Source organism: Schistocerca nitens, chromosome 1, assembly GCF_023898315.1.
Source record: "Schistocerca nitens isolate TAMUIC-IGC-003100 chromosome 1, iqSchNite1.1, whole genome shotgun sequence".
In the NCBI taxonomy this organism is placed as follows: Eukaryota; Metazoa; Arthropoda; class Insecta; order Orthoptera; family Acrididae; genus Schistocerca; species Schistocerca nitens.
Window position 1 is genome coordinate 1179138024 of NC_064614.1, and position 14210 is coordinate 1179152233.

Genomic DNA, 14210 nt, shown 5'->3' on the forward strand with positions numbered 1-14210 from the left:
AGGGAAGCTGATGCATAAACTCTCAGTAAAGAAAAATGAAGTGACTGGACAAAGAAAAATCATCATAAATATCTAAGACAAAACATGCCTGAATAAAATTTCTGGCCAAAACTCTCCCAGATGCAACATGTGTCAGGCACAGAAATGCAATGAATAAAATAATTTGTTTGGCTCATAACTATTTTAGGTTACACAAAGATATAAATAAAATTTCGCCATGAGGTGTAACTTGTATTATTAATGGTTACCCATATGCATACATACAACTTTGCTAAGAGGTGTTACTTGTGCTATTAGTAGTAAGCGGTGCCAGAGTTTGTGTATACTGACTGAAGTTAGCAATTCCAGCTAAACATGTTATTCCACATTGTTCATGAGCCTTTTGCACCACTTATGGGTTCTGATGGAATGCCCCTTCCCTTCCATATGAGAAGTGAATGAGCAATGTGCTGCTTAAGAGAAATAAATATGTTATGAAATTTTGTTGCTTTAAAACTTGTGTAAAAGACATCCTAAATTTCATGTTTGTAAGACAGAGGTCATGTGTGTGTGTGGGTGGGTGTGTGTGTGTGTGATGTGCCATCCCCATGACATTACTGTGAAAATTTACAAAACTAGTGTGGCAATATAAAAAACAATTGTAACAACGAAAATATTGATAAAGGCCATAAAGACAATGTGTTGTGATTATTGTAGTGAAATATTGTAAAATAATATAGAAAAAGAACAATGAAAATTACAATTAATATGAAAACTATGTATTTCAAGGATAATCTGTGAACAAGGATAAAAATGAACAGACAGTCTTATAATGAGGAAGAAAGAGAAAAAAAAGCTAACTACTCTTCATTTTATTCTTGGTGATTCGTGATGAGAATGATATATATTTGTTACTAATACTGTAAGAAAAAGCATTCTTATGATAATAATAATTAATTCTATAAATGTGTAAACTTGTGTTTTCCTTTCAATAGTGTAGGAAAAGGGAACCCATAATTATTATTGAACAATTTGCAGTTTTCATAGATTGAGCTGATTTTGTTTCAAAGACACCATCACGGGCAAGCACATTATGGCGAGAACATAATTTTAAGTTTTTCATTACGCCACATGGCTTAAAAATAGGAACTCACTCGCTGAGAATTATCTCTTTAAGAGTTTCACTTGAAAGTGAATTAATATTTCATTGCAGAAACAGTTTTTGTGTTAGCCTAGGCCAGTCAGCATGGATCAGGTCTCACACAACCCACTACACACACACACACACACACACACACACACACACACACACACACACACACACACACAAAGAAAAAGAAAAAAGTTGTAACTGATATGTAAATAGAAAATAGCTTTCAAAGAATTTTAATCAGTTCTATAACAAGATCTCAATGCAAACCTCACAGAAAACCCAGAGTCTCTTCTCATTAACAGAACAATGAAGCTGGTTGAATTTTAATGTGCACAACATTTAGCTTCGCTACATTTCATGTCTAATATGTTAAACACAAACATGCCAGACTGCTTAAACTCACAGTGGAAAAGAAATTAACATTACTTGCACAACAATCAAAGCCTTTTATGTAACCATCAAGATTTTGGTGCACCTTCACACAGCATTTCGGCTTCGTGTTGCAGAGCGGCACTGCGCATCTGCAAACGACGAAAGGTACATGAAACATAATATTCTAATAATGATAGGTCCTCAGAAAACTAAAGTGTCTGGGGCCAAAGCGCCCAAGAAAAGTACATTTCTTTTTATTGAAAATAGCACAGCTCAATCAAGGTGGCTTCAATAGTGTTGTACTTTCTAATTTGCAACCTTTCATATCAGAGAACATCATTACGTGTTAGTAGAATTGAGTATTCTGCATTTACAACTACATTTACCATTGATACTGAGAATAAGTCATCTTAATTATTTCTTGTGCTACACAAACATTGACAGTAACCATATGTTAACAATCTTAAAGGGTTGGCTAATGTTTTTTACGTTAATATCCTATTTCTGACAAAATGAGAAAAGCTGCCAAAAATATTAATAATACTTTTGAAAGCAGGATTGGTATGCTGCCTGAATTTGTCAGTATATTTAGTTACATCTACAATGCACAACTAAACTGTCTGTTTTCTTTAATTGTCTGTAAACATATAAAACAAATATATCAACAAGAACATTTTTATTGAAATGTGGTGTTGGGCAAATGAATTTTCCTAAAATTATAAAAATTCTTAAACCTTCCAAATAATGTTACATTCATTCATGATATTCAACTATTTGTACAGTATCTAATGAGATACCCTAAGCAGATGGTAACAGAATTACAACAGCACTTGCATCATTGAGAGAGCAAACCACTTTTCTTTGATTGTTATGCACTATCACAATGCAAAAGGCCTGAGCCATTCTTCTTGGCACATATCTATGATATGTCCAAGTGTACTAGCTTCAGATTTTATACTAGGTTTTTTCATGCATATTATGGTGGGCCTTCCATGTTTAACAAATTTTCTCTATTTCTCTTGCCATAATAGAAGTACAAAATGATAAACCCTGCCTGACAAAAAAAGTGAAGCACCCAGAAGACATGATTTGGTGTCAGTGCAACTTTGTTGACATTCATAGCACTGCTGCATATGTAAATGATTAGAACAGCAATTCTATGTGACAGCTAGACTAGTCATCAGATTGCATTAGGGTTGTTCATGTCTAGTGTTGTTACCACACCTAGTTAGGGTAGAGAAAGGGTGTATCACATGTTGAATGACCACTGCAAAGGACATACAGATGCCGTATACTTATGTGAGACACCATTAGCAGCACCAGACAGAGTTTCATGGGGTCTACATTTGACCAGCTGGTCAAATCATGCAATATCCAGATTTGTGGGGCATTTGGAGATGACGGAGGCCTGATGTTGGACAGCACGGGAACACGACACGCTGCTAAAGGCACCATGTCATAGACTGCGCAGCCCCTCCCACTGGAGGTTCAAATTCTCCCTCGGGCATGGGTGTGTTAGCGTAAGTTAGTTTAAGTAGATGTGTAAGTCTAGGGACTGATGATCTCATCAGTTTGGTCCCTTATAAATTCACACACACACAAAATTGGCAATGTTTTGAGAGGTGCTATGACCAGGAAGCATGGATGACATCACATCACATTAAGAGAAGAATCAAGGTTCTGCTCTACCTCAGATGACCATCATCAATGACATAGAGCAAGGTCCCATTATTCCAATGTTTTAGAGAGGCACAGTGATGGTACTCCTGGTGTCATGGCATCGGAAGCCATTGGGCATGACTTCAGTTCAAGGTTGGTAGTGATTGAGGGAACTCTGATACCACAACGGTACATCATGGCCAACCAGGGCACTCACGTGTTCCCTCCCATGCTGTCGTTTTTCAACAGGACAATATTCATCCACACATGGCACATGTCTCTATGAACATCCTGCATGATGTTGAAGTACTCCTGTGGCCAACAAGATGGCCAGATCTGTCCCCAATAGAACGTTTGTGCAGATAGCTGTAATGCATTTTAACCTCTTCCCTCCCTCTGGAAAAAACTAATAATTCCAAAAGCAAGCACTGTGTCATCACTTTTACTTTTTTATGTGACTAACAACAATACTGAATATTTTGCCTTCTGAATTTCCATCATCAAATAATAACATTATGGTACACCGAAATGAAACCCAGTCATATTGCCATGCATGTTAACATGCCACTTCTGGGATTCAGGAAGATGCACCATGCCCGGTTCAGATCCACTCATTGGATTAATAACACGGGCCAAGGGCTACTGTGCCAGTCAGCCTGGATATGGATTTTACATGGTTGCCAGATGAAACTAGGTGAATACCATGGAGAGGAAGAAGAGGGGGGCAGGGCAGGGGAAGGAGGGAAAGCAACAGAAAGAACATCTGGCAATCCTCTACCACTAACATTGCCAAATCCATATTAACAGGCCTACCCCATGAAGACACAGGACAAGAGCAGGAAAAAGAAGAAAGAAAAGTACATAGAAATGAAATACAGAAAGTAGAAGTGACATTTAGTTAATAAACTGTAATAAATAACCATTTGGTGTGTTACAGCTGAAACTGATTATTAATAATATATTATCATATTGAGAAACAAAGACTTGTTAATAATTTTAGTTTATTACTATACCTTTTTAGTGCTAGCAAATCTCCCATTGCAGCATAAAAGAGTAATTTTATTATACTCATTTCATCTAATCCTGTTTGCAATTTTAGAGGGTGTTTTTTATTGACTATTGCATGTCCAAGTTGCTCATATGGATGAAATGTGTATTCTCTTAGAAGTTCCTGCAAAATGTCACAATAGTAAGTGGTTTGGGACTATTAATGCAAGATATTAACAATCTAGTATTTAACATAGCCAAGCAAAATTTCATGACCTAGAATCAGAAGATAGTATGTATAACTTATGAAATCTGTTCTATTACTGTTACATGTGGCTGCACTCACGTATCAGTAGTTTCATTATAATGAGTGATGGTGTGTAAGTAATCTATTGTACGTGCAACATCAGCTGCCCTTATGTGTCTGCCTGTTCAGGTACGCATAGCTGCATAGCTGACCATGCACCCCCTCCCCCTGTTCAACTGCCTCAAAGCATGATGTAGCAGAACACGCTGCATTGCTCCCAAGTGGTGCATACGGATATGTGGGCAGGAATGTGCATCTATGCATTATGTTATTGAAGTAACTACACAAAATGCAATGTGTAAATTATGCATATGTACAACATATCAACCAATAAAAGCATTTCCACAAATATGATCCAGATCCAAAGTCAAAGAGTACATAGTTTTATCAAAGAGTAACTATGTTTCCCTAATTCGTGTTATAGTCTTCAAATCAATAAATATCTTATACTACACACTTTCTAAGTGGCCAATGATTTTCCCCCAGGCTCACGCTACAGGCTATCTCCATACCAAATTTCATTGAAATGGTTTCAGTAGTTTAGCCACAGAAACATAAGAGAGACAGTTATTTTGCGTTTATAATTTTAGTATGGATGCTTTTTATGGGCATTAACATTTCTTTCTAAATATTCTTGAAGTTTCTGTCATAAATGTAATCAAAATAAAGCTCTGTCACAGCATTCCACATTTTATCTGCAGAAAAACATTGTAACATTCAGAACTACTTTTATTTATAAAACAATTATAATTTGACAGAAACTGAACATATTGAGTATCACATGACACATGTGTGCATTGTAAGACAAGTTTTGCTATTTTTATAACACTGTTAAGTTGTTATGTCCCCCTACCCCATGAACCATGGACCTTGCCCTTGGTGGGGAGGCTTGTGTGCCTCAGCAATACAGAAAGCTGTACCATATGTGCAACCACAACGGAGGGGTATCTGTTGAGAGGCCAGACAAATGTGTGGTTCCTGAAGAGGGGCAGCAGCCTTTTCTGTAGTTGCAGGGGCAACAGTCTGGATGATTGACTGATCTGGCCTTGTAACACTAACCACAACAGCCTTGCTGTGCTGGTACTGCGAACGGTTGAAAGCAAGGGGAAACTACAGCCATAATTTTTCCCGAGGGCATGCAGCTTTACTGTATGGTTAATGATTATTGCATCCTCTTGGGTAAAATATTCCGGAGGTAAAATAGTCCCCCATTCGGATCTCCGGGCAGGGACTACTCAAGAGGATGTCGTTATCAGGAGAAAGAAAACTGGCGTTCTACAGATCGGAGCATGGAAAGTCAGATCCCTTAATCGGGCAGGTAGGTTAGAAAATTTAAAAAGGGAAATGGATAGGTTAAAGATAGATATAGTGGGTTGGTTGGTTGTGTTGGGGAAGGAGACCAGACAGCGAGGTCATCGGTCTCATCGGGTTAGGGAAGGACAGGGAAGGAAGTCGGCCGTGCCCTTTGAAAGGAACCATCCCGGCATTTGCCTGGAGCGATTTAGGGAAATCACTAGATATAGTGGGAATTAGTGAGTTCGGTGTCAGGAGGAACAAGACTTTTGGTCAGGCGAATACAGGGTTATAAATACAAAGTCAAATAGGGGTAATGCAGGAGTAGGTTTAATAATGAATAAAAAATAGGAATGCAGGTAAGCTACTACAAACAGCATAGTGAACGCATTATTGTGGCCAAGATAGACATCAGGCCCACGCCTACTACAGTAGTACAAGTTTATATGCCAACTAGCTCTGCAGATGACAAAGAAATTGAAGAAATGTATGACGAAATAAAAGAAATTATTCAGATAGTGAAGGGAGACGAAAATTTAATAGTCATGGGTGACTGGAATTTGGTAGTAGGAAAAGGGAGAGAAGGAAACGTAGTAGGAGGATATGGATTGGGGCTAAGAAATGAAAGAGGAAACCGCCTGGTAGAATTTTGCACAGAGCACAACTTAATCATAGCTAACACTTGGTTCAAGAATCATAAAAGAAGATTGTATACATGGAAGAAACCTGGAGATACTGGCAGATTTCAGATAGATTATATAATGGTAAGACAGAGGTTTAGGAACCAGGTTTTAAATTGTAAGACATTTCCAGGGGCAGATGTGGACTCTGACCACAATCTATTGGTTATGAACTGTAGATTAAAACTGAAGAAAGTGCAAAAAGGTGGGAATTTAAGGAGATGGGACCTGGATAAACTGACTAAACCAGAGGTTGTACAGAGTTTCAGGGAGAGTGTAAGGGAACAAATGGCAGGAATGGGGGAAATAAATACAGTAGAAGAAGAATGGGTAGCTTTGAGGGATGAAGTAGTGAAGGCAGCAGAGGATCAAGTAGGTAAAAAGACGAGGGCTAGTAGAAATCCTTGTGTAACAGAAGAAATATTGAATTTAATTGATGAAAGAAGAAAATATAAAAATGCAGTAAATGAAGCAGGCAAAAAGGAATACAAACGTCTCAAAAATGAGATCGACAGGAAGTGCAAAATGGCTAAGCAGGGATGGCTAGAGGATAAATGTAAGGATGTAGAGGCTTATCTCACTAGGGGTAAGATAGATACTGCCTACAGGAAAATTAAAGAGACCTTTGGAGAAAAGATAACCACTTGTATGAATATTAAGAGCTCAGATGGCAACCCAGTTCTAAGCTAAGAAGGGAAAGCTGAAAGGTGGAAGGAGTATATAGAGGGTCTATACAAGAGCGATATACTTGAGGAGAATATTATGGAAATGGAAGAGGATGTAGATGAAGATGAAATGGGAGATATGATACTGCGTGAAGAGTTTGACAGAGCACTGAAAGACCTGAGTTGAAACAAGGCCCCGGGAGTCGACAACATTCCATTAGAACTACTGATGGCCTTGGGAGAGCCAGTCATGACAAAACACTACCATCTGGTGAGCAAGATGTATGAGACAGGCGAAATTTCCTCAGACTTCAAGAAGAATATAATAATTCCAATCCCAAAGAAAGCAGGTGTTGACAGATGTGAAAATTACCGAACTATCAGTTTAATAAGCCACGGCTGCAAAATACTAATGCAAATTCTTTACAGACTAATGGAAAAACTAGTAGAAGCCAACCTAGGGGAAGATCAGTTTGGACTCCATAGAAATATTGTGACACGTGAGGCACTACTGACCCTACGACTTATCTTAGAAGCTAGATTAAGGAAAGGTAAACCTACATTTCTAGCATTTGTAGACTTAGAGAAAGCTTTTGACAATGTTGACTGGAATACTCTCTTTCAAATTCTGAAGGTGGCAGGGGTAAAATACAGGGAGCAAAAGGCTATTTACAATTTGTATAGAAACAAAATGGCAGTTATAAGAGTTGAGGGGCATGAAAGGGAAGCAGTGGTTGGGAAGGGAGTGAGACAAGATTGTAGCCTCTCCCTGATGTTATTCAATCTGTATATTGAGCAAGCAGTGAAGGAAACAAAAGAAAAATTCGGAGTAGGTATTAAAATCCATGGAGAAGAAATAAAAACTTTGAGGTTCACCGATGACATTGTAATTCTGTCAGAGACAGCAAAAGACTTGGAAGAGCAGTTGAATGGAATGGATAGTGTCTTGAAAGGAGGATACAAGATGAACATCAACAAAAGCAAAGCGAGGATAATGGAATGTAGTCAAATTAAGTCAGGTCATGCTGAGGGTATTAGATTAGGAAATGAGATACTTAAAGTAGTAAAGGAGTTTTGCTATTTGGGGAGCAAAATAACTGATGATGGTCAAAGTAGAGAGGATATAAATTGTAGACTGGCAATGGCAAGGAAAGCATTTCTGAAGAAGAGAAATTTGTTAACGTCGAGTATAGATTTAAGTGTCAGGAAGTCGTTTCTGAAAGTATTTGTATGGAGTGTAGAAGAGAATAGAAGCTTTCAAAAGGTGGTGCTACAGAAGAATGCTGAAGATTAGATGGGTAGATCACATAACTAATAAGAAGGTGTTGAATAGCATTGGGGAGAAGAGAAGTTTGTGGCACAACTTGACTAGAAGAAGGGACTGGTTGGTAGGACATGTTCTGAGGCATCAAGGGATCACCGATTTGGTACTGGAGGGCAGTGTGGAGGGTAAAAATCGTAGAGGGAGACCAGGATATGAATACACCAAGCAGATTCTGAAAGATGTGGGTTGCATTAGGTACTGGGAGATGAAGAAGCTTGCACAGGATAGAGTAGCATGGAGAGCTGCATCAAACCAGTCTCTGGACTGAAGGCCACAACAACAACAACAAGTTGTTATGTTTACATGAGAGCAGGACACTCTTGTAAGTAGCATAAAAAGATACATAATTTTAATCACTGACAAATACAGTGGCATTTTGTTAGTCACATTTAAAACTGTATCACAAAGATTCAAAATTTTTCATGTTTAACTTGCCCAAGAGAAGGATAAAATTGAGCCATGGAACCAGGAGGAACTCTATGAAATATTGCTATACTCTGACTAAAATTAATTTATGGCTTACAATCTGCAGTGGTGGTGGTGGTGGGAGGCAGTGTTATTGTATCTACAAACCAAGTAACACAGTATGCGCGCGGAGTTGGGAGAAAGAGCTATGATTAGCTGATGGCTGGCCCCTACCATCTGACACACTGGAACAGCAGTCAGAAAGTTATTTTAATCAGAGTTTAACTTGTCTTGCTGACACACTAGCATGAAACTATTTTTAATCAATTACCATATTACAAGGGAATGTTCGGTCAAGTCAGGCACAGGGTATTTGCCCCATGTGGCAATTTCAGGAGGCATCAAAATCATATTCTTGAATAAGAAAAACCTTGTTTCATAAAGTGCCTAGCATCCAGCGCATGTTGGTCTATTGATAATTCATATGATTTTGAAATGCATTCCTGGTGGTTTTTGGACATTTTTGAACATATTCTACATTGATTTTTGAACGAATCATAAGATGATTTTTGAAAGTGTGCATGGGGTATGTGATGTCTCTGGCAAGGGAATACCAATCACATCAGAAATAAAAAAAACTTTCCCGCAGACAAACGGGGATGAGGCTATATGAGATGGATCAAATAAACCCAAATGAGTGAATGTCAAATGCTGTTCGTTTATGTGGTTGATTTGGTGTGTGAATGATAAGTGTTGCTATAATTATTAGTGAAATTCATAGATACAGACTGCCAGAGTGGAAATAAGTAACTAACAGGAATAACAGCTAAGAAAGATAACATATTATCTTCTTGGTGTATCCAAGAAAATGAAATTTTAACAGATAATTTTTGCCAGATTTCTACATTACCAAGGGCTTTTGTTAGAATGAGGAAGAAGAAGAAATATGGACATCATACACATTATATGGAAGAATAAGACAATTCCAAATTTGTATACGAATTTCGTACTACTACTACTTTTTGATCTCATGCTTGAGAAACTGGAGCATACGAATGAAATGTGAAACTATTTCCTAACATAAAACATTTTTCTTGTAGTTGGCCTAATAGGCATTTGATATTGGCACTTCATGAATTATGTTCTGTCATGGTATTTATGTAAATGAGGTAGATAAAAATAAACATTTGTGCCAAAACAGTCTCACTTATTTGGCATGTGTTACAATTGCTGCAGTATTAGAAAGGTCTATTTCATTTTATCTGCAGGCAGTTACAAAATACATGTAAGCAAATCAAGAAACCACACCAGTCTTGGGTACTATTCGTATTAACAGCTTTATTAGATAATGACATTTTGAGTTTTTATGTAGCAAAACGTTTGACGAACTTTGATGAGGTAATAGATTCCTTTGCAGAAAGGAAAGCACACCACATAAAGCTGTAGGAAGATTGGAGAGAAAAAAAAATGCTGGTACCTAAGGATTGAAGAAATATGTCCTGTCTTGCTTGTCTCTTGTCTTGACTAGTTTTATTTTTCCTATATTTAATTTTATGTCACATGAAAAGAAAGTTATCAGCTAATAAACAATAAAGAGTGCAAATTTTCTGAAGAGTTCCTTTTTTCCTGGCCACAAATAATCCCACCCAGTATTAGTTATGAGTTTTTTTTTTTAGAGGGGTAGGATGTAAAACCAGCTGACTGGGAGCTAGACAGGCACCATAGGACATTTTAATTTCCACTGTCCTGAATATAGGTTCAATGGCTTCCATTACAAAATATACATGTTTGAATTCCACAGAGCAAAATAAAGTGATGTGTGATAGGAGAATGATGTGTGAAGAGGCATGGCACTGCACTTTGGCACACTTTAGACAGAATAATGTGTCTTACATTTCCTCAAACATATATGTTTTATGTCTGTGTATCAAACTCTTCAGAGAGATGTGCACTACAAAATTAACATATTTTTGAAACATCTGTGGGGGTGCCACTATCAAGTTTTTGCCCCAGTTAGGAAATGTCTTAGATCTGGGGCTGGGTCAAGTCTAAAAAATATGGTTGAAATTTTGCACAATAATGTTTTCTAGTGAAGTGCTGAGAGAGACAAATGGAAAGGATTACAAATTGTTTGAATGAGCTATAAATGACTTTTCAGTAAGTTATTTTCTATTGATCACTACTAATTCTCTGTTTTGCAATGGTACACCCTCATCTGTCATTCTGTTAATATCAAATATACTCCCCTTGGTGAGCTTTTCAGAACTACATCCTGCCCTGAAGTGATGCATAATGTTCCTTCATTGAGAACAGCTGTGGAAAACCTAGCTACATTAACATGTCAAGAGGAGTGCATGGAATTAACTGTCCCATCATTGTAAAGAGAGTTCATTTTGTTAGGAATAGCTGCCACAGCTACATTCAAAAGACTTTTTGAACAAATTTTGTTCGGAGTAACAGGGCAAGATGATACTGTCCTACTCATTCTTATATGACTTCTGATATCAACGGAATAACAGCAACACCAAAAGCATAGATTCCCCTAGTAGTTATGAATGTATGAGTTGTTGTGCGAATGTGTGAGAGCTTTATTTCTGAGGAAAGACTTTGTCTGAAAGGTTAAATGTTTCAAGTACTATTTTCATTACGCCTGTCTGAGAAGAAATGCCTCCTCTATTTGATGATGAGTGATCCATTGTTTCCATATTGACATAATGTTTTTTTTCTTTGTTCAATGTTGTTTAGTTAAGATCACACATACAATAGTTGCATAAAATAGATAATTTGTTATTCAGGCTTTATTTCACTGAAATTTATTATGTTTATTGTGTTACACATATCTACTAATACTATAATTTATGATGACAATGGGTACCTGAAATAAATGTTCATCTCATTGCTGATCACAGCACAGCAGGCAATTCTAGTATACCATTGCACAAAACTGAATTTAATGAAGAGTGGTACTGCTGTTATCCTGTTCTGAGGTTCATTGATTTTTCTTCTTTTTTGTCATTTGTACAGAATTATGAGGATTCCAATGACTCAAACTGGTTGTAATAAATCATTTTAGAAGACAGCATTGTGTCATGCATTCTTCTGAGTATATATGTGCTGTTAAATTTTTTTCTGCTATTGAGTTGCATTAAAGTGTGTGAGCTCAATATTAACAATTTCCCACAAATGGTGACACTGTAAAAAGCCATGGATCATGAGAACCACATCATCTGTGAAATTACAATGCAAACTAAAACAGGTGCATCTCATTGGAAAACTTATTGCACAATGTGGACAGAGGGCTTACTGATCCTGTTCCTCAGGCATTTCTAGTCACCAGATGTATGCCAGAAAATTTATGTAATACACAGCCTGTGGACTATTTACTGATGAGCTACATCACATCTTCCATGCTGTATAGCAAAATTGTCTTTTTGCCATACATGCCTCAGCAGCCAGACCTGAGGTTCAAAATACTGGAACTTTCATTTTCTCCCTGTGCTGTATGTAATGATAATTTATAGTTTGTGCTTACCAATAGTGTTTCAGAGACTCAAAACTCTTTTGTTTCTGTTGTTGTTCAAGACATTCCCAAAGTGTGCAAGTAAGGATCACATGCTTCACCATGTTTGAAATGAAGACACCTATGCATTCAATAAGTGTTAAAAAGTGGGGTTGTTGGCTTCCTCTAAAAGCAATAATGACTGAATAAGAAGTTTCATGGGCACCCTTAAAACAACTGTGGTTCTGCTGTCTTTCACTATTAAATGTACTGTTGTTTCAAATAGTAGGTTGGTGCATAAGTTTGGAGGGTTTTTCTTTTGCAGATTGAATTTCCTTGTGCTATGGGTTTATTTATTGATTGTGCCAAGTGGAGAACTTGGAACATTTCTTACATATTATTCTGTTTGAGTTGTATAGAAGGACGACAGCAGTGGAGGCAGCGAGATACATTTGGATTATATATTGGGATAATGCTATTACACAGAGCATGGCAAGAAAATGTTTTCTCATTTTGAGGAGGATCATTTTGACATTAGTGACTCTCCATGTTCAGGAAATCACTCAGGGTTTGATGCAGATCATTTAAACACACTAATCCACCATGATCTACATCAGTCTATTCAAGAACTGGAAAATACAATGAACTGTGATCATTTCACCATCATGCGATATTTTCATGCAATGAGGAAGGTTCAAAGATTCAGTCTATAGGTACAGCAGGCTCAAAACCAAAGTTACAAAAATCAGTGATTTTCCTGCTTGCTCATCATCAATTGTCTCATGAATGACATCAACCATTATTGTCCTGTATTATTACTGGTAATAAGATAACCTGATGTCTTTACACAAACCAACAGAAAGGAAAGGAATGGTTGAGCCCAAACAAAGCAACAATTCCCAGTACAAATACCTGCATACATCCACAAAAGTTAATGTTATGCATCTGGTGGAACAGCAACAGAGTGCTTTACTATGAATAGCATCCCCAAGATATAAACATCACTGCTGACATTTATTGTCAATGACCAAGACACCTTCCAGATGCAGTACGAGAGTAACAACCAGGAAGATTGTGTGAAGTGATGTTACTCCACAATAACACACACCAACATTCTGCTGGATTGAAAAAAGCCACTATACAGGAGTTGGTTTGGGAAGTCATTCCACCACACAACTTTTTCATATGATCTTGTGCTCCAGATTTTCACCTTTTTCAATCCCTATCTAACAACCTTCAATGAATTTCCTTTCCAGATGAAAATGTGTTCTGAACATGGCTCAACAAGCTCTTCACCTCAAACCATGTAATTACTGCAGTCACAGTATCAAAAAGTTATGCCAGCTTTGGTAGACTGCTGTAAATAATGAAGGAGAATGCATTATTGATGACTAAAGTCTGTTATGTGTATCTATTGTGCTTATTAAACTTACTGAAAAATGCTATGGACTTATGCACCAGTAACACCAAATAACACTACAGACTTGCATTCTCAGTTGCATGTAGCTGATTAAATGTATAAAATTTGGTTGCACAAACTGGTAATGGCAATGCAGGAATAGTTGCTTCAGACATCACTAAAGGGCAGCAGCTCCCACTATCAGAACATATCTGGATACTCCAGTGTGACCTGAACACTCTCTAGCACAGTTCAAGAAACTATAGAAACAGTGCTAACCTATAACAGCCCAGCATCTGGTGGAATGTTCACCATGATGTCAACAAACAACTGAACAAGTGGTGATGGTATCATTTCCAATTCTGACAATGGGCAAGAAAGTGCATTTCTCCTTGCAGCTACACAAACAACAGCAGTTAGTGGGTGTAGGCATGATCAGTCACTTTGTGAAGAAGTTCCTATCCACCAATTGGTCTATTGCTTCATAT

The 14210-nt window shown here is 37.5% G+C and overlaps 1 protein-coding gene across 1 annotated transcript in view; it reads right to left on the reverse strand.

Annotated features, from left to right (window-relative positions):
* Positions 1–4127: 4127 nt before the first annotated feature.
* Positions 4128–14210, reverse strand: part of LOC126233266 (glutaminase kidney isoform, mitochondrial-like) — a 122249-nt gene continuing 112166 nt past the window's right edge. Inside the window, exon 6 of the mRNA XM_049942853.1 lies at positions 4128–4334. Within this exon, the coding sequence (XP_049798810.1) occupies positions 4128–4334 (207 nt within the window). The remainder of the gene's footprint in view (positions 4335–14210) is intronic.